This window comes from Sorex fumeus, unplaced genomic scaffold (assembly GCF_029834395.1).
Source record: "Sorex fumeus unplaced genomic scaffold, SorFum_2.1 ptg000037l, whole genome shotgun sequence".
NCBI lineage: Eukaryota > Metazoa > Chordata > Mammalia > Eulipotyphla > Soricidae > Sorex > Sorex fumeus.
In genome coordinates this window covers 35658794-35680572 of record NW_026606094.1, presented here as the reverse complement: position 1 = coordinate 35680572, position 21779 = coordinate 35658794, and the positions used below count along the sequence as shown (strand labels likewise).

The following is a 21779-nucleotide window of genomic DNA, read 5'->3' as shown; positions in this document are numbered from 1 at the left end:
TGGTTAAAGTGATGTTGATGAAAAGGATATGCATACACATATGCATATGTATACATACACATGCATACATAGATACAATGCACAAGTTCAGAATAATTATATAATGAGCATGAGTTGTAAATTATGCAGGTAGCGGAATTCAGATTTTTTTAAAATCAGAATTGCACCTAAAATGGCTATAAAACAACGCTTGCCTTGGGAAGTAAATTTATAGCTACATGCCTTTCGCAGGCACGCTGGAGGGTTCTGCTCCCGGCTCTAATCTCTCCGAGATGTTTTTTGCATGTGTTGTATGACAGGAGGAAAGGGGAGTGGGTTGAGCTCGCCTGTTCTCCCATTGTCAGCTAGTCTAGTGAGTGGTGGGAAAACCTGTCTGTGGGATCTTGTGTCATCTCTCGCTACATGTGTACAGGAAAAGTCCGCGCTGCTCACGGTTCCTCTCTCTCTCTCCTCTCTCGCTCCCTCTCTTTCTCTGTTTCCCTTTCATTCTGCTTCCCCGGAGCCGAATGAAGCAGGGAGCAGGATTAGAGTCAGCCACCGGCTATCAGAAGAGCCTAGATAAAAGGAACTGCTTCTTAAGAACCACTGCAGCAGCCCTTGTTAATTTTCTTTTTTTTTCTTTTTTTTTTCCTTTGCACACAACAGTTGTGCCTCATTATCCGGTGCCTGGCTCGATTTTTTTTTTTTTGAGGGTTTGAAGTTTCTGTGCTTCAGTGACTGTTACAGAAGAAGAGGTGTTAGTGTTGCCCTGAGGTCTTGATTGTCTGCATTTATGAATGAAACTGACCTAAATCACCTGTTACCTCCAGTTTCCAGATTGTTTGAACTTCTCTGGCCGCATAATACAGGAGGGAAGATTGAAGCAGCATAGGGACCTACAGCGTCTGCAGCATGGGCTGGTTCGCTAGGATTGTCTGTCTTTTCTGGGGAGTATTACTTGCAGCGGGAGCAAACTATCAACACGGGAAGAACAATGTGCCAAGGCTGAAATTATCCTACAAAGGTAAATCTTGATTTTTCTTTTATTTTGCCTGCCTTGCTTTTCCCCTCTCCCCCCACCCCCCACCCCGCCTTTTTATTCCTTGAACTCCCTCCCAACCCAAACCATAAAACCTTTAGTTTAACCTGCGAAACCTATGTGGTTGCATATGTGTTTCTATGCTGATTTAAATACTTCTTTATAAAATCTTGCCTTCTGTTTGATATATGACAATTTAAGTGCAAACAAAGAACATTTAATCACATTTGCAGAAAAGAGCTGAGTGCCTGGTAAATTCTGATCTATATATGTGATCATATGTTTTATTAATTTTTCTTACGCTACTTCTATTAGAATATTTTTAGACTCACTACTGCAAAAATGATCTCTTTGTGAATATGCATGCCTCACCTATAATAACTGTTATGATAAATTGCTTTTTCTTAGTTTTAGACACTAAATGGTTAATCTTCATCATGAATATTCAGTTTGTTCAAATCTGACAATCAGATGCTTAACATAAGCAGTAGATCATGGTTTGCCAAGAGAATATAAACTGGAGAGAACAGACTAGTTTTACCACAGTGTGTTATGATTGTACAAAAGACTGTGTATTTGACTAATTGGTGTAAAGCTAAAACCTTTGAAATATAATGTTATTTAATTCCATATGTACTTCAGTGAAAATTGAAATGACTTTCTAGATGAACAGATAGTTGCAAGAACTTCTCAAAGAAAAAGTATAAATTTGAGAAAGAAAATGTCTTACCACATGGCTGCTAGTACCTTATTTGGTTATACTTTGATGTGTATGCTTGCTTCTAAATAAGAATATTTAAAGTCATTACTTCTATGATTGTTTAGATATGTTTTGCAGAGAGATGTGTAAATTAATGCTAATATAAATTCCAACTCATACATATAGACAACTTTTAATGAAAGAGAATACTTATATAGTGAAGTGTTGTTAATATAGAGGATTAAACTGATTTAATTCAAGTAGTTTTAGCCCCTAAGGTGTTGCTTTCTTGTGTTTCTCATATTTCTGCTTTTGGGGAGTGGGGTAGAGAGAAGCTTCGATTATATTTCATCTTAACGTACAATATGAAAGAAAACAATTACATCTATCTAGAAGGATGTCTACTATATATTCTCTTATGCCAGAAATAGACTTTAATTTTCACATGATGGGAAAACATGTCTTTCTGAAAGCCCTAGTGTGAATGAGGACCATAAATAAGAAAGAGAAATGTAATTTTCACACTTTGGATTAGAAAATTAAACACCTATTAAATGTGTTTATTTGAATTTAATACTTGTTAAATGATATATATTGAATTAAAAATAATTTTATTTTTGATATAATATTTTCTTGATTATGAAGTTGAGAATGGGTTTTAAATACTAGCAGTATTTTAATAATTATCATATGGCATCTATTAAATATTTAATTACATCTAAATTGTGTTTCTACTTAGTAAGTAATTTTTATAATATATGATATTATGACATCTGTGTTTTTTCAATTTTTTTCTCTTCATATTCACTCTTTGAAGTATGCAATTCTTATCTTGATGGTCTTCTTTATCAAAGCTCATATTTATTATGCTTAAGTTTCACATGTGACTTAGTTGTTTAATACAAAAAATAGCAATATAAGCTATGATTTTTGAATGACAAGTTTGAAACCACAAAGTACACTTTAAAATCTGCAGAACTGAAAATAAGTATAAAATAAGATAATCCTTTGCACAAATCTTATTTCCAAGTAGTACAGTGTCGCCCTCCCTACCCCCCACCCCCAGAACAGGAAAAAAATGTAAGGATTGCACAGACTATAAAGTTCTATCTTTAAAATTTTAAAAGATAAAGCAATCAAAATAACTCTTTGATATATAAAAATGCTTTAAACTTGTCTAATGTTGTAAGATATATATATATATAGTGACAAGATGTGTACATATGATGTTGCCTTTATCAACTTTAGTTAGCAAGGTATTCATTAGAATTGCTGACTTTTATTCAAAATATCCCTATAGCTACATAAAAATTCTGTTGATACACCTAGACATTGGCAATTTGGTGAAGTAAACTGTGACATGAATGCAGGAAGAAGAATAAAAAGAATGGTCTAAGTAATTTTTCTTATGTCATTGTATTATTCTGTCATTACCTTTTTAGTCTCCACATGTACTTTTTTTTTTGCCAAAACTAATAACTGGTAGCCAATTGTCAGTACTTTGTTCCTAAACAATAATAGAGATTTTTTTTCTACTTCTTTTTTTCTTCCTTAATTGGATGTCAAACATGGTTAAAATATCCACTGCATTGCCCTTAAAAATATTCCAGCTTGATTCATGAAGAGTTAAATCCCTGCCAACCCTAATTTCCCATGGTCACTTGTTTCTAAAGATCTACCATTAACTCTCTCATTGCTCAGGTTGCCAAGACAAAGTTTTTAGGCAATCACTGTGCTTACTTTCTACTTGTCATCTTGCCTGGTAGAAGATAAAAGAGAATTGATATGCTAAATGAAAAAGAAAAAAGAAGTAAAACAAGAAGGCAGCCTTTGTAGTGGATGTACCTAAATATCTAACTAGGTACCTCTTTACTTTCTAGGAAAAAAGGAATTGAATAGTTGTTTTCAGGACCATCTGGAGAAGTGATAATATTAGAAAAATGGGGTATGCTGTTTTTTTCTGATTTAGAATCCTTGTGGGGAAGCAAATGTGAGAACTCTGTAAATCTCAGCATTCACAAACAAATTATCCTTAAAAAACACTCACAGATACTTTTTTCTTCCTTAAATATATGTTACATAGCTAAATGTTTCTTTTTAAAATTGGTGCATTACTGTTTATTTCCCCTAGAAACTATTCAAATTTCACTTTTCTCATGAAATACCAGATATCATGTAATCTTCGTTTGGAATATGTGGTACATGGAAGACTTCAGAAAAACCTATGGAAATCACAAGGAAATAAATTAGGTTTGGGGTTTTAAACAAATGACAAATGTTCCATCACTCAATGTGATGAGCTTTTCCAGGACATTGTGTGCTTTGGTTTCAGTAAAAATCAAAGACACATGTAAGCCTTAATGTGGTAGTGAGCATGTGAATTCAAAGCTTAAACCAATGCCTTTACCTTTACCTGAGTGGTAGGATGTAGAAAATAGCATGTAAACAAATGGTAGACATTTTCAAGACTTTCCTTTCATACATTGTAGAGATTTTATCCCAGAATAAACTGTTATTATAAGAATGAGATCATTGGTTAAGCAAGAGTTCTCAAACTATATCCCTAGGAAAATAATATTTTATTAAAAATCTGATGTAAAATATCCAGTTGTTTTTTTCATATCTTAATATATTATAATCACTTAAAACTTTGATGAATATGAGTAATTTTTAACTCAAATTTTAATTTATTTTTAATGATGTCTTTATTTTTACTGATACAGTTGCATATGTGTGTATGTATTTATGTGCACGAATATATATGAATGACATAACTATGCTATTATTTTAGGACTGATGAAAATAACTTTAGTAAGTGAAAGCGTACAAATTATTAAAGACTGAATAGATTGTTAAGGATTTAAAATAACATATGAATGCATATGCATATAAACACATCTATACATGCATTAAATGCATACAGATACATGAACTGTATGCATATTATAGTAGAAACTGATTTCAATCTCATAAAATATTTTGTAATTTACCACATAATATTATAGGAAAAAATTTCTATCATACTAAAACTTAGAATTACATTGGAATATATCTATGAAAATTATATGTATATATGAATATATATACGTATATATACATAATTATAATTCAAGGCAATGTAAATTCTTTCTAGTTCATTTTTGCCAATTGTCAGCCGCTTCTAGCAATAAATGCCTCACTTGCTGATCCTAACATGAAATGGACATTTTATCTCATATGCTCTTAACTTTTAAATATCAGATTTAATTTTGAAATATTCAGTTTAAACAAACTGAAAATAAAAATTTGTCATGCATTTGCTCAACATCTCTATTCTGTTAAAGTAATGAAAATAAGACAAAATGTTCAGTTGTATATCTTGTAATACAACACTTATCATCAAATGAGTGCTGGTGAGTATCCAATTTGTGGCTTCTCTGTTTTAAACTGCCAATGAGATTGGTCTTTGAAATAATATTTTACACAATGTAGAGTTTAGCATGTAGGTAAATAACTGAGACCACAAAACCATCCTATCTAAGCTTCTAACCCACCAAATTTTGATAATGACACTCAATTACTAGCTTAAGTAAACCTGAATGTTAGAAGATACAGCTTTTCCAATTCAAAATCTTTATATACATGCCCTTTGTATAAATAAATTGCAAGAGTCCACTGCCTTCATTAATATGAGCTATCTGGATATTTATGCATCTATTTAGTAACTAAATGGATGTATAATTTTTATATCTAATCCTTTTTTGTTTTAAATCCTACAGACCAAATATAATCACACACATTATATATATATAGAAATATATATATATATAGAGAGAGAGAGAGAGAAAGAGAGATTCTGAGAACTTTGAGGCATTGGCTGTTTTAGAAATAATATTTAGAAATCACTAATATGATTCATTTTTTTTCCTGAGTCATAAAAAAAGTTAAAGTATTTATTGAAGTGTATACTTAGTGTAAATATATAACCATACAGTAGATTAAATTTGTATCAAGTTTAAAATATGTGCTTTAAGTATCTCATAAAGTAGTGCTGAACTTTGTTAGCAGTAAGAAAACTTCTTCCATTTTTTTCTCTTTTGAATTTTGTAGCTTATTGGGATACATATACCACAGTGACAATATTTAAAATGTCATATCTTTGAAGTTTTAAAAAATCTAAAAATCTAAGATCCAGAGTCATCTAAATTGAATTTATACTTTTGAATTTTTCAAAAATCTGTGTCCTCTCATTAAAATAAAAATTTAAAATGATTGTAATACATATATGTCAACTTTGTAACTGAATAGTTACAGAGTTTAATTGCTTTTGTTAAGATCACCTCTTTAAAACAAAACTTCTAAAATTTTGTAGTTAAATGACACAGTAACACAAATCTATGGGTAGAATCTCCAAAACTTATGTCAGTATTGTACTTTAGTGCATACAATGAAAGCTTATTTTTTAACAGACAAGCAGAAATAAACAAATTATAACAAGTGTGAACCTTAGGATGGGTTTTGCCATTAATTATTTCTAAGATTTAATATAAAGAAATTATCATGATTTGCAGTTCTATGCTTCCACTAATAGGTGGCACTAGCAATTTGTGACAGCTCTTTCATTAGTTTAGAAGTGGGCAGGCTGCTAGGATAAAAACAGAGTAATGTGTGAAGGCCAAGCATGGAAAAATAGGCATTCGAGTAAAAAGATGTAATATGCACAAAAAGGAAGCACTATTTAAAGTAGAGTTTATCAAAGATTTTGATGTGCCCTTTGCATAGATTTCTTGGTAAATTGATGCCAAAATACTAGATAATTATGTATAATAAGTAGATAAATGTTTTAATTTATATAAGACCTTATGTATAAACTTGATCTGTATAAAGTAAAACCAAATGATGAATTACATAGTAGTCCAAAACAATTAAAATGATGGGCAATTCTATGTATATATGAATATATATCATAGCAATATCTTATAATGTATGTAAATATATAGTGTTATATAGTGCATATGTGTATATGTATGTATAGTCTGAATCTTAGAGAGAGTGTATTTAAGAGCAAGATTGGCTTTTGTGCCATCATTTACTGTTGGAAAATAGCTAATTTAAAATAATAATGTTTAGATAAATAATTTGTTATATATTTAAAATAATGACATTTTTTGCTTATAGGCTATTTTAAATTATAATTTCCTGTTTAATTAACAGGAAAAATCATTACATTTTAACACAAATGAATGTCTCCTGTTGCCATCTTCTTCTTATGCCAAGATGAAAACATTTGTATGAGTAAAGAATTTATACAATATTTCCAAATAGTAACAAAGCTGCACTTTTTCAAACACTGGTTAAGAAAATGTACAACTTATTATTGAATTAGGGAATGAAGATAAGCAGAAATAAAATCCCATTGATAAATACGAACAGTGATTTTTTTTTTAGTATTTCTTACAAGCTTTGGTTAAAAAAGGACCACAAAATTTAGGGAGTCCTGTCATCTCTTGAATGAACCATTAAATCTGCATTTTTAGGTTTCCTTGGCTTAGAGTGATGTGATATGGGAATCAGTGTTCACCAAGCCTTGTAGTGACTTAATTTGTTGCAGTCATCATAAACATGTCTTTAGACAAAAATATAACATCACCCACTTGAGTATTCTCTGGCAAACTAAATGAAGCTTAGTTCTACTAAATATGTTAAACAACTTTAGTCTGTAAAACTACTTAAGTGGATCATCTTTGGCATGCCAGATAGTAAGGTTTTCAAAGTCAGATATTTATTTTTCATCACTATATTCATGGCTAGCTCAGAGTACCTCATTGTTGGGTGACTTTGTACTTCTTTTGATAAGTTTTTTTTTAAAACCCAGTACATGCCCATTTATGAGTACAAAAATAAACCAAAATTTTAATAAATTAATTTATTATATGTAATTATTATATTACAACTCCATATATAAATTAATTTTAGTATAGATAGAAAGCTAGAAAAATATCAATTGAGGGCCTTGAGTGTACAAGTGGCATGACACATATTATTTCCAAAAACATTATAGCCTTCACAGAACCAAAATGTATCAAATGTATCTACATTGTTCCACCTGCTAGTAAGAAATGGATAATATATAACACATGCATCTTGGAGGTCTCTGGGAATCAGGTTGTGGAATTATTTCATTGTTTTGGATAAATATCCTATGTCTCAGGACACAAAATCAGAAACGAAAGTAAGATTATTGTAAAAGCAAATAGTTGCTAACAGGATGATGTCTCATTATATATGATTCTTTGTGTTTAACATATCAGTCCTATCAGTGTTGACAGTAATTCCATTAAAAACTTAAATTGACTCTATTTTATTGTCTACACTTTGGGGAGCAAACTGACTATGGTTTCTTACAACTAAGATTTAGCTTCAGAGCCTCCCATGCTTCCTTTTCTCCCTTGATTCTACTTAACAAGAACAGTAGTTGGTTATCATCTTATTCTTCTCAAAGTCTATCTCTTTCTTTTCTTGGTCTTGTGTTCTATGGTCAGGGAGCCACCCACTTCAATTCTCAGCTTCTCTTTCTCAACTCCTACTTGCTTAAGAAAGTGGATGTGATAGGAAATAGAATAGAGACTTTCACTGAATTGTAAATAATGTGTTGTAATATGTGTTGAGTTATGTAAGATCCAGCCTCACCTAATCATATCACTGTCACTGTCACTGTCCTACCGTTGTTCATTGATTTGCTTGAGCGGGCCCAGTAACGTCTCCTTTGGAGACTTTGTTGTTACTGTGTTTGGCATATCGAATATATTACGGGTAGCTTGCCAGGCTCTGCTGTGCGGGTGAGATACTCTCGGTAGCTTGCCGGGCTCTCCGAGAGGGGTGGAAGAATCGAACTTGGGTCGGCCATGTTTGCTGCGTGCAAGGCAAACGCCCTACCGCTGTGCTATCGTTCCAGCCCATCTAATCATATACTGAAGAATAATAGACTAGTTTCCGTAGGCCACATATAGTTCTATAACTGATGTATTTAAAAGAAATGTCTATAATGCTCTATGTTTAATTTTTAGAAAATGTGTTGAACTTGTAGCAAAATTATGCCAACAATTTGAATAGGGATTTTTAATAATTAACTACCAAGATTAACATTATCCACAACTCATAACTTAAGTCTTATTTAGAAGAAAAACTAGGACCTACTCCCAACACTGAAGAAAATTCGAAACAAAGTTGTTCATACCTACGGCTAAATCTAAACTATACAAGTTTTTGTTATGTTCAAATCTGTCTCAGGAATTTCATGATTTAATCTGAAGGTGAAGTTTCAAGAGGATATTTTTTCTCTATTCTCATCATTCTTTAAGAATTAGTTTGAATGAATCTAAGGTTTTGTTAATTACTCTCTGCATAAATAATTTACTATTAATAGGCTTTTTGTTGATTTATTTAAAAAAATTGTTTTGGGTTTTGGATCACATCCAGCCAAGCTCAGGGATTACTCCTTGGTCCGCACTCAGGGTCCACTCTTGGTGGGGTTCATGGGATCATATGGGTAGTGGTTATTGAACTCCTGCTGAACTCATGAAGGTAAATGTCCTAACTGTTATATAATCACTCCAGACCCTTGTTAATGCTTAAATTTTTTATTTTGTTCAGGGGCCATACCTGGTATTGCTCAGGGGTTATCCTAATCTCTATGCTCGGAGGCCATTCTTGGTATCACTTAAGTGACATTATATAGTGCCAGGACAGAAGTTAGAGAAAAGTGTAGATTCTTATTAGTTTGTAATTTTAGCCATAATAATGTATTTCCTTGTACTTTCAGAAGTATTTGTACTTTCATAGGTGAAATATTATGTACAGTCTGTTTAAATGTAATACATGCATATATATTCATAGCAAATACATTTTTCAAAACGATTGCCTTTATTTGGGAATTATGGAAAATGGAATAGCAATAAGTAGAGCACAGCATTAAGGGAAGTCTCTGTTTGAGATATGGTCATAGGTGTTTAAGGATTGGTCATGTGCATTTGTTTGGCTATAGTGATTGATTTTCAGAGTATCTACTGGACAATGTTGCTGTCTTGGTTGCACCTTTCAGCAGCCTTGCTCTGAGTTTTTTTTTAGTATTTTATTAGCAATGAGACCTTGGGCTTCCACTCTCAACTTCTACCTCGAGATAGCAGGGTGTGAGCAGGACAGAAATCACCAAATAAGATATCATTTCATGTTCCAGATTTGAAATATGCAATCATTTATTTGTTTTGTTTTGTTTTGAATTGATTCCACCCTCCCATACATTTTCTCTAAAGAGAAAATCTTCATCCCATATCTCTTGCCTGTCCAAATAAATCTCATTTAAGACTATCCTTTGGCAAGCAAAATCACATTAATCCTTCCCTGGGGGTATGAAAAAGTTTCTAGGTTTCAAAAATTAAAAGCTCTTTTATTTCTCTCTTGAGAAGAGGTTAGTTATCCTTCATTTTCAGCAGATTGAGGAGCACACCAAATGGCAGTGTAATCATGCCACTTTTCCATTAAATCCCCACCCACCTCCCCATTCATGCATACACCTAAATGGTCAAACTTGAGTCTGTTTCTTATTTCAAGTTTCAGTGAATAATGTCATCCCTCCCCCCACCTCGTTGTTTCAAATTGTAACATCTTTGCCTCTTCCTTCTCTGCCTTATCTTATGCAATATTCTATAACTGCTACCTCATGTATCTGTCTCTCAAATCTCTTGTTTTCTCTGCCAGAGCCTCATTTCTTTGTCATTTTATGGCAACAGCCAGTAGTACTTTTCATGGCTTTTATCATTTCTGACAACTATTTTAGAAATTTAAATCTAATTATGCTCGCCCCTTATTTAAATTCCTACTGATTAAAGCACAAACTTCCAACTTCCTATCAGAACCATTAACCTAAAGGAATCTCAGACAAGGGGAGAAATATTCAGAGGGGCCTGCAGTTGTTCATATAGTAGGCAATAAGTATAATTACAATGGGAATGAGGGAAAAGGTTAAAGATGGACTAACTGAATCCTTAGGCAAACTGGGTTCACTGTCTGTAGGAAGGATTTAATAATATAAGAACAATGAGAAAATGTTTATATTAAGGAATTAATTAGTACAAGAATTAATAATAACTGAAAAGCAAATCTTCTCCTTGCAGGCTTGGCCCATATTCCAACATAATACTTCTGACCCTTCATTTCTGAGTAAACATCTTTACCCTCAGATTATTTATAAATGCTAATTTGTAAATAAATATATGCAAAATTTCTTTCCTCCTTTGACAAGGTTTTCACAGGAAGAGAGGTGAAAGCATACGAAGATGATTGTAATTAAAAATATATATTATCATTCGGATATGGATAAGGCATAGTTGTTAACTTTTTAACATCACACCTATACTTTATCTTAAATTCACACTCATCTTGTACATTAAAGGGCATCCTTACGTAGTTCTTGATGGGGTCAGAGAGATAGTACACAGGATAGGAAACCCCAAAAGTCCTCCTGAGCTTATCAGGAGTGATTGCAGAGTACAGAGCCAGGAGTAAACCCTGAGCACAGCCAGGTGTGGCCCCAACACTAAACAAACAAAAGTTCTTGTATGAAGAGATTAGAGGAATGGTTGACAAAGTGGTAGATAATAGCCATTCCAATGGGGAGGATTTGAGCCCATATTTATAAAAGATATGAGAACAAAACATGGCTCCAAATTTTTAATAATTTAAAAATAAAGTTGGGAAGTATTTGGTTGATAGAAAAAAGAATCTAAATCTGCACAAATAGCGAAGTGTAAGAATTGATAGAAAATTTTGAAACAGTACATAGGATTCAAACATTACATTTGAACGATTTATGATGGAGCTTTTATTAAGTTTATAAATGAGTGTCATGTATAGAGTAATGCTCTAGTAATTCATAAACCTAAGTGTTATTCTTTAACGTTGAGATATTGTATATTTGCTTTGCTAGAATTAGTGTTTAAAATAACTGGTGGTAATTTAGTTGGGCCTTGTGTAATACCTTTCATTTCCTGGGCTATGATGACATCATATATGGGTATGCACTTTTCCCCTATCTTCATTTAGCAAAATATTACCATGTGTCCAGAAAAAATGAAAATAAATGCAAATAACACTTAAGAAAACTGCAAAAGTTTTGCTTTTATGGAAGATTAATTACCTCAACAATTGAACTTCTATAGTGAATCTTATATTATGTACAACCTCCATCAAATGTTCTTAGTTCTATGGCAGAGTATACATTTAAACCTCTAAGAAAAATTGGCAACATATTTATGCTGGTTTTTATGTTACTATATGGGCAAAACTAGATAGCCAGTGTAACTTCTTTACTCCTTACTTTACATGGTTTCATTATTTTTTGACGGTTTTTCTTGCAGTGCTTTTGCTGGTGTATGGATTCACTCCTCTAGACTTATAATAACTAGATCAAATTGGAAACTGTCCTCAGACAGCACAACTACTCCAAACATTCTAAACTATGCTTTTTTGTTGTTGTTTTTTATTGCTTATTTTTTTAAAAGCACTCTGACTTTGAGTCATGGAGTTTCTTGTTATCCCTATATGTATTTTTACATTTAATAGAGTCTTAACCTTATTTTGCCTCACAAGGTTTCTATTTACAGCAGAATTAAGGTTCCTTTCCACTATCTGCCAGATCAGACATCCCCTTTCTGTTATTCAAACTTCTAGTCCATTTTCCTGAAAAAGATAGCATAACAACAAAATGAGACCAAGTGTCTAAAGAAAGAATTTCTTTATGGCACACATGAAATCACTTACCAAGAGAAAATCCATGTCTGTGTCGTCCACTCTTGTTTTATGAGAAAGAAGATTAATACTTATCTGATTGGCTTAGCTGTTGTAGCTATTAAAGTGAAGAAACTACTCCATAACAGCTATTCTGTCCAAAACTATGTAAACATCAGCACATTAATTTTGAAAGAATCCGTTTAGTTTACTTTTAACCAGACTCCATACTAGTAAGCAAAATCAGTGATGTTAAAATAACTAGTTTATTTGGTATGGATTTTAGTCTACAATTGAAGCATACTACATGTACATACATAATCGATCATGTTTGTCCAAATAGGTGCTTTCATTTTTAAATAACTCTTACAAAGTATTATACAATTTAGTTTTTCTTATTGATTGAGATCATTGAATGTCTCTATTTTATTCCACCTATATGACCAGTTATACTATTTTTTCTATTTTTAAAAGAAATTTCACATTCTGAGAATATACAAAGAATTATATATATTGAACTAAAAAATAGCAATAGTTAAAAAATATTTACTTAGCATCAATGCATTTGATAATGCATTAATAGCTATTATTTAGTATTATTGAATGGCAAGTATTGTTGTATTTACAGAATTCAAGTGCCTGTTAATTGAAAATCAATAGTTTTTCAAATTGGTTTCTAGGACAAACATTTCTCCCAACAAAAGATATATTAGCATAACAAGAAGCCACTGCATTGAGTAGTAATTTCTAGGTGTCAGAACTCTGGCATGTTATTCACTTTTCTATCAGGTTGCTCTTTTCTAATGTAGAAAGATTTCATGAGGACCATTATGGGGGTGGTGACTATTTGGTGCCTGGGGCCCAGAACATATTCACTCTTTATTAATTTCTTGAGAGATTAATAATTGTAGTGACAATATTTTGCATATTCGGTGTGAGTTTGAACACATGTATTCTCCAATTATTATTTATTTTATGAATTAATAAGAGAATAATAATACAGGAAAACCACAATATTTATATTTGTACTGTAGTAGTTCCTGTAGCATAATCATGTGAATATTTTGAATGTTTAAAAACAAGAAGTTTGTCAACATAAATCTGTCAATGAACATAAAAAGAAAACTTGTAAAAAGATCATGTTGCAAATAAATAATTTATTAATAAAATATCTGATTCTAACCTGAGGTCTTACATTCGTACGTAGGTGAATCTTTATGTCTTGATGTTTACTTACTGCTTGACACAGTTTTAAGTGTAATATCATTGGTATCTATGTGAGTATATATATATATATATATATATATATATATATATAAAGTTAATTATGAGGATAAAAGCATCCTAGTCTCCTGGTTATGAGTGCTTACTGAGCAGACTCAGAAGGAAGCACCTGTTTTTAAGGTAAAGAATTGTCGGCATCACTTGGAATGTAAGTCCCAATTCGTGTTTTCAATATGAAAAAGTCAATCTTTTAATATTCAGTAGAAATAGCCAGGAAATGACTAGTTTTATTTGCTCCTGTACTTATAGCATATCCTCTCAAATGGTGTAATAGTTACCTTGAAAATTATTTTGTTATGACTTGGTCCATGAAGACACAACATCCTTCATGACAGCTTAAAGAGTATTGAATCCACAGAGGAATTAACACAATATTTCTATTTAATATGTCCCTGAGTCTGAATGAAAGACTGTAGATATAAAGTCTGAGTCTTTCAGACGATTCTATGAACCACCTGTGATTACAAATAACCCATTTGCAGGAAAGAGGATATTCAGTCACTCAAGAAAATAAACTTGCAATCTGAAGCTAGTAAATAGAATGAGGAACATGTTGAGAGCAACTTAAAGGGGCTTTTGTCTAACAGAAGACACTTGGAAGCCAGACGGGGGAAATCTAGACGTCATTAGAAAGGGAGGTGACACTAACCACAGTTGGCTTTTAAAAGATTTTTCTGGATGGCAAAATTCTTTTGGAAAACAATTTCTGTACCAGCATTAATAAATTTCTGAGGTACAATATACAAAGATGAATTTTGGTTCATTGTGGCCTTAACCATATTACAATTCTCATAAACTGTTTTACCTTATGCCAGACATGTGGAAACAATCAGTATATGTAAATGATATGTGAAGGTGAGGTAGAGTTTTAGCTTAAAAACTCAGACTGTCTCTGGTTATAAATTATAACCACATCACAAAGAGCAACTTTTCTCTTAATAGTCACTTAAATATAAAAATTATCACCAATGAATTCTTAAAACTGCTAGTGTTAACTTAGTAAAGTACAATAAATGTGAAATATAGTCCTAATGTAGGTTGTTACTTTATTTTAGGATATGGTATTCAAAGGCAAATATTTTTACTTTATTTATTAAAATTTGCTCGAGCGATAGTTAGATATATTGCATCCATTTGTATCTAAAAAGTTTGCCAAGGGTTGCATTTCAGACTGACTTCAGTTACCTTTTATTAAAATGAATACCCCTTCAATTTCCTTAATAGCATGTTATTAATTTGTTTTTCCCTGAAATATTTTCTCTACATATATGTGAGTCTGTGTATATATGTGCTTTATGGCATTTCATAAATTTTGAACATATAGACATAAATCAACTCTTCTTAAAAAGGAAATAAATGTAATAAAAATTAATGTTTTTCTTTCTTTGAATTCAAAATAATGAAAGTTTCAGTCTCAATATTATGGTGGTGAACCTCTTTTAAATTGTGTTACCATCTGCTATATATAAAGCCAAATATTAAAATGATGTGAATTCAAAATAGTATGATGAGGCACATACACACAAATTGGAATAGAGAAAAAAGAAAATTAATAAAATAAATCAAATGTAAATGTTTAAGCATTATTTTACAATCAATTCCATAGAAAAATGAACACACATTATAAAAATTAATTCCTATAATAGACATCTCCCTCATCGGAACTACCCAAAAATAGAATAAATGAAGCATTTCATTAAATTTACCGATATTTTAAAAAGTACATGTTCATCAATACTTTCTTCCACATGTCCTTCTTCATTCAATTGGCATGTTATGGATCACACTATGAGAAACTGTGACAGAGACCAAATTCACAACATCTATGTGCAGAGGGCCTCACTCTCAATGATTAGTGTGAATTTGTTAGAGTTTAGAATGTCACCGGGCTATTTGTTGAGACAGAGCTCTCCTAAAACTGAATTAGTTGCACTCTTTATTACACAATGTCAGTTGCCAACTGAGGTTATTTCAGTTAGAAATAAGAAAGATGTGAGCATGGAGACTGATAAAGAATAATTAAAAGTACTAACTTAGCATGCTAGGTATAAAAACTCCTAGGAAAGAGGGAAGAGATTTTACTTAGATGCACATGTGGGTGCATGTGTGTGTATGTGTGTGTTTTGTTCTATCTAGGGCACTAGTTTAATTCTGAGTAATCTAGGGTCATCTTTCTATAGTATTGTCTATTGATTTCTTTAAAATATTATTCTCCTTAAGACTAGAGAGATAGTGCAACTTGTAGAGCACTTGTCTTGCGTGCAACCAATGCAGATTCAATCCTCAGCATCCCGTATGGTCCCCTTAGTCATGTTATAAGAGATTCCTGATTCCTGAGTGCAGTCAGAAGGAAGTCCAAACCAAATATAAAAATAAATATTCTTTTCTTTATCCATAAAAATTTCTTCTGAAGACCTTAAAATTCATTTCAAACAGACCAAAAACTTGTGACTATAGACTACTGCAGTTACTGACTCATCAATTCAATATAAAATTATATTATGAAGTTTTAAGGTAATTGTTTCTTTAATACGCTACAATATATTAATAAACATGAGGAAAATACATTTTAAAGGGAGATACAATTAAATTAATCCTATAAATATGAAGAAAAGATTACAAGAAAAAGTTAAGGGGCTGGAGAGATAGCACAGTGGGTAGGGCATTTGCCTTGCATACAGCCAACCCAGGTTCGATTCCCAGCATCCCATATGGTCCCCTGAGCACCTCCAGGAGTAACTCCTGAGTGCAAAGCAAGAGGTAACTCCTGTGCATCTCCAGGTATGACCCAAAAAGCAAAAAAATAATAATTAAAAAAGTTAAGGGAGCATCTTTCTGGCAGAAGCACATAAGAGGTTTTAATCTTATATGGAAAAAAAGGACCAGATAGACAATGGAAGTTCATTTTGACAAACTGATCATATCAGCAGTTAGTGACCTTAAAATCTTCCCTGATTTCTCTAAAAGACATGAATATTTTATAAAACTAGATCTTATGCAAGTTGTTGGATATACATAGACAAATATGTTTATTCTACCTTCACAAGCTATATTTGGTAGGTAAGTATGTCAAACTACACATTATAAGGAAAATATGCAAAGAGCAATATATGCAAACAAATAAAAGCAAGGTGTAAGAATACAGAAAATTAAGTTATGAGATTTGATTAGGAAAAATTTGAGGTGGATAAAGACTTTGGGCAGTCCTTTAGAAGAAAAGAAGAATGATTATTTCAGTAAAAAAGTAAACAAGTAAGATAGAATATATTAAGAACATGGAATGATATGTTATATATTTTAGTTTGTCTAAACATATTCAAGAAAATCCTAACAGATAAGTTTAAGTACTAGCTGAATAATCATTATTAGCACACAAAGCATGCCTCAAAAGAATTGTTCAGTAATATCCCCTTTTTTTATTCTTAAGTTTTCAATCAAGCTATCAAATAAATAAGAAAAATCTTCATCATGACTAATTTTCATTGAAAAATGAGTCCATTGTAAGTTCATACTACTAAGCCCAGAAGTATAACCTAGTTAAATATATAGAGCACAGTAGTTAAGAGTTTGTTTTTAGTGAGCACAGAGATTTGAGTTCTGATCTCAAGCTTATTATTTGTGTGATATTGGCCAATACACCTTTTAAAAACCCACTGTTTATTAGTAAAATGGATACAGAAATGATCTGCCCTTGGGACTGAAGTAGGTGATATGACTATAGCTCATGCCTAGAATTGCAGAGATCCTGAGTTCCATCCTCATTTCTATGGTCTCTGAACTCTTCTGTTGTCATGGGTGGTAGTTGACTGAGTATTGCCCAGAGTAGTCACTAGCTTGCTTACTCACTTCTTGAGAATCAGCCATTAATGGAAGCTCAATCCTTGTTTTCATTTCAAAGGTCATGGCTTCTTAAACAGAAGGTTGAGACTCCTTTTATAGGTTTGCATAACTGAGTGTTCAGGTCATAAAAAAATGACAAAAGTAGATGATCTCTGAAGATACAATCACCAAAAGTGAATTCAAAATCAACTGCTTAATAAATTCTAGATGTTTCTCACAGCACTCACCCATGTTGTGTTTCTCATACAACTGATTGTGAGTGGAAAAATGTCAGTGGAAAAGTTTCAGATGGTGAGTGGAAAAATTTAGAAAACGCTGGTGTAGATTACAGGTTTGTAATCTACAAACAAAACCTTTTAAAGATTGTACTCTAAATAATACACATGGAACACAATAGTAAGGTAGTTGGTAACTTGAGTGCCAAGTAAGTATTAAAAGTAAGTATTAGACATTAATAGACAATACATAATGGTTCACAATATGTGGTCAGGTTTAGTGATAAAAGTACAGATAGATAATAAGCTTAATGGGAAAGCAAAAGAGTCGGTTTTCACAAAGCAGTGAGATAAGGACTGAAAAGTGAAGGAAGGGTACAAATAAGATAAGTCAAGAGTACAGATAATGGTGTGACCATTAAGTAAATATATCATCTATATTGGGATGGTGGGAGATAATTTGTTTGTCTGACTTTTCCTTCCATGTTTTAATCATGGAGTTGTGTAACTTGTTCCAAGAGACAATGCGACTTGGAGATAGGGATGCCAGTTATTGTGTTTAACTTTCTTTTATTTTTTGAAATTAAACATTTTAATTCTCATATAAATTATGCAAATAACTATTCTGGTATTTAAATTTATTTTATTCTCGCTGCCTTTGATAAAGACTGATAAGCAGTAGTTAGGTCAAGTCGCAAATTATTTCAAGAGATGAAAAAGATGGTGAGATATTCTACTAGTAACAACTTGCAATATAGTCTTCTTTCTCTACTCAGAAGTTTAAAAGTAAATCAAATTGGAGAATCAAATTTAGTCCAGGATGGTGAATAGAAGCTATAGTGTTCTATAGGGGAAAAAGGAAGTCTCATTTGAAAATATTTAATTTAAAACTTTTCTTTCAATTTGCTCCTACAAGAGAGAAGACAGCTCCGATTTATAAAACTATTTAAAATTTTATAGAGGATATGGTAATAAGTAGGAGTCATATTAAAAGTACTTTATAAAAGTGAACATAATATATATCATGTGTAGCATGAACTATATACAAGATAAAAATATTACCAAATGGTAACATGTTACCAAAATTTCATTATATTTCATTTTTTACTGGATTTGTACCTAGGTGTTTCTTTTACCTCAAGGGTGAAATAAAAAATCTAAGTGAAAGTTTCTGGTAATTTTGTTTATTTTTTTTAGGGGAATTGGGGGGAGCTACACCAGCAATGCTCAGAGTATACTCATGGCTTTGCACTCAGGAATCACTTCTGGCAGTGTTCTGGGTAACCATATAGGATGAGGGGGCTGAGTGAGCTGTGTATAAGGCGAGCATCCCACTTGCTGTACTGCAGCTCCATTCATTTCATATATGAATGAGTTTTAACATAAATGATAAAAATGAACAGACTCTAAAATGAAATGCATGGTTTATTAAGAACAAACAGAAAACAAAGGTAACGTATATATATTATATATATATATATACATATATGTGTGTATGTGTGTGTATGTGTACATACACATATGTGTGTTAATTATTAAAACTGGAGTGACAGCACAGCGGTAGGGCGTTTGCCTTGCACACAGCCAACATGGCCGACCCGAGTTCGATTCCTCCGCCCCTCTCGGAGAGCCTGGCAAGCTACCGAGAGTATCTCACCCGCGCGGCAGAGCCTGGCAAGCTCCCTGTGACGTATTCGATATGCCAAACACAGTAACAGCAAAGTCTCCAATGGAGACATTACTGGGCCCGCTCGAGCAAATCGATGATCAACGGGAGGCCTTTACCTTTTTTACCTATGCATTCTAGGCTAGAGACACAGTACAGTAGGTAGAGTGCTTGTCTTATATACAACCCAGGTTCAAAACCTGGCAGATCATCTGAGGATCAGCAAAAGTGAGCCAATAGACTAGAGGTAGGCGTAAGCCTGAACCATTAGATGTGAGCCCAAAACAAACCAAAAAACTGCCATCCCTCCATATACCCTTTAGTTTTCTAACTAGTTGTTTATGTTCTGATATCATAATTCTGGATACTATTTCCACTTAAATGATTTATACATTAGAGAGCTTTATTTCTGTGTATACATCTCATAATATCTTTTTTCATTTTTGTTTTGTTTCTTTAAGCAAACATTCTTAGATGTGAGAGAGGAGAAAAAAAAAGAGGAAGTAAATGTTTAAGAGAGAACAAGCTTCTCCAGAATGGAAAAAGCAGGAAAGCAAAGATGTACAGAAAGATACATGTTCAAGGGAGAACAGCTCAAAGGGCAAAACGTTTTTCAGTTTTTGACCAGGATTTTATTCACATTTTTCCTTGGGTGATCCTAATAATAAAGGATTGTTTCAAAACTGTTTTTAAAAAGTTTTTTAGCATCAATGAAGTGTCTCAATTATGAAAGCCATGATTATCCATTATACCAAAAAAAAAAAAAAGAAAGAAAACTTAGATGGTGCTTGATGCTTTTTTTTCCCAGATTTCCTGAATCAGTCATCTTTACAATTGAAATTGAATGTTCCACTTTCTAACTTAAAGCATCCTTCTGGGAAATATGACTACCAACTGAATTATCTGAATTATTTACTAAAGTAAATAAAGCCAATGCTTTCAGTCCACAAAATGATATTCAAATTATGAGAAATGTGAGTGAAGATGAAATACTAGGAAATGTTCTGTCAGACCTGAAAGTTCTGTTATATGTTTAAAGAAATCTTTAAACATTTCTTAAATATTATTCTGAAGACTTTAGCTGTTATGCATAGGAAGCACAAAATGTTCACTTGGTCTCCAAATGATGAGTTTTTCACTATTATCTTTGGAAGAAAGTATTCATTTTAAGCCACTATTTCAAATTCTTATGGACATTTTCTTGTACCCTAATTGCTTGCTATGCTATCTTTCATAAATAAATTGACTCACATACCCTAGAAGACACATATGTATGTATATATATATTATTTTTGGTAGGTATAAACTATCAAACTTATGGTGTGTTTTTCATTAAACACAGGAAGAAAGAACCATTTGTGGTGAAATCCCAATAGAAAACATATTTACACCCCTCTGATCTCTATTCAAGTCTGGATAATAATTTTTTGACTTGACTCTTGCTTTTTTAAAGTTCTTACTATTCACACTAATTGGGACTTGAATTTAAATTGCTGCAGCAATTTAGAACATACCGCAGAATAACCTTTTAATGTGCATTTGGTACCAAGATTTGTATCTACTGAAATATAAGAACTGCATTCTAAACAATTTATAAATTCAAGGAAATAAGATATTGTATGTATTTAAAAATTGAAGCAGCTAAATAAAAAGAATTGTTCTTAGGGGAAAATACTAAAAATTTTTATTCAAAATTACATACCTATGCTGTTTCAGATTGACCATTTTCCATGCCAAATAAAGTGATAGGAGTGCTGCGAAAATTTAATGCTTGTTAGCATTGGTGAATCACTGAGATCATAAATATAAACTGCTATAAAACTTCAGAGCATTCTTTTGAGGGCCAGGCAAGGTTCACAGAGTCTACTCCTCTGCCTACTTCCAGACATTTAGGATTCACATATCAAGCTTTTAATGGGATTTCTATCTACCTGATGAAATTCTTATCAGACTTTTATTTAGAACAGTGGATATAACTATAGAAAGGGAAAAAGCATAAAGATTTTCATACATTTCTAATCAAAACATTTGTGAACTATCATTTAGATAATGCAAGATTGTTTATCTGTTTATTTCATGCCTGTAAGTTATCCAGAGGAATTTGAAAGAAGGGAATGGATTTCCCTAAAAATCCTAGTTTTCACACAAAGTTCTAAATAATACAGAATGCTAGTTTAGTAATATTGATTGCCTAGTAATTCCAAGTTGTTACTCTCCTGACTCAAAGTAGCGCTAGAGCACTGTCCTCCCGTTCATCAATTTGCTTGCGCGGGAACCAGTAACATCCCACAA

General features: G+C 32.3%; 1 protein-coding gene across 1 annotated transcript in view; it reads left to right on the top strand.

Annotated features, from left to right (window-relative positions):
- The first annotated feature begins 388 nt into the window (after nucleotides 1-388).
- Nucleotides 389-21779, top strand: part of SEMA3A (semaphorin 3A) — a 232359-nt gene continuing 210968 nt past the window's right edge. The window contains exon 1 of the mRNA XM_056118541.1: nucleotides 389-1003. Coding sequence (XP_055974516.1) covers nucleotides 892-1003 — 112 coding nt within the window. The 5' untranslated portion in view covers nucleotides 389-891. The remainder of the gene's footprint in view (nucleotides 1004-21779) is intronic.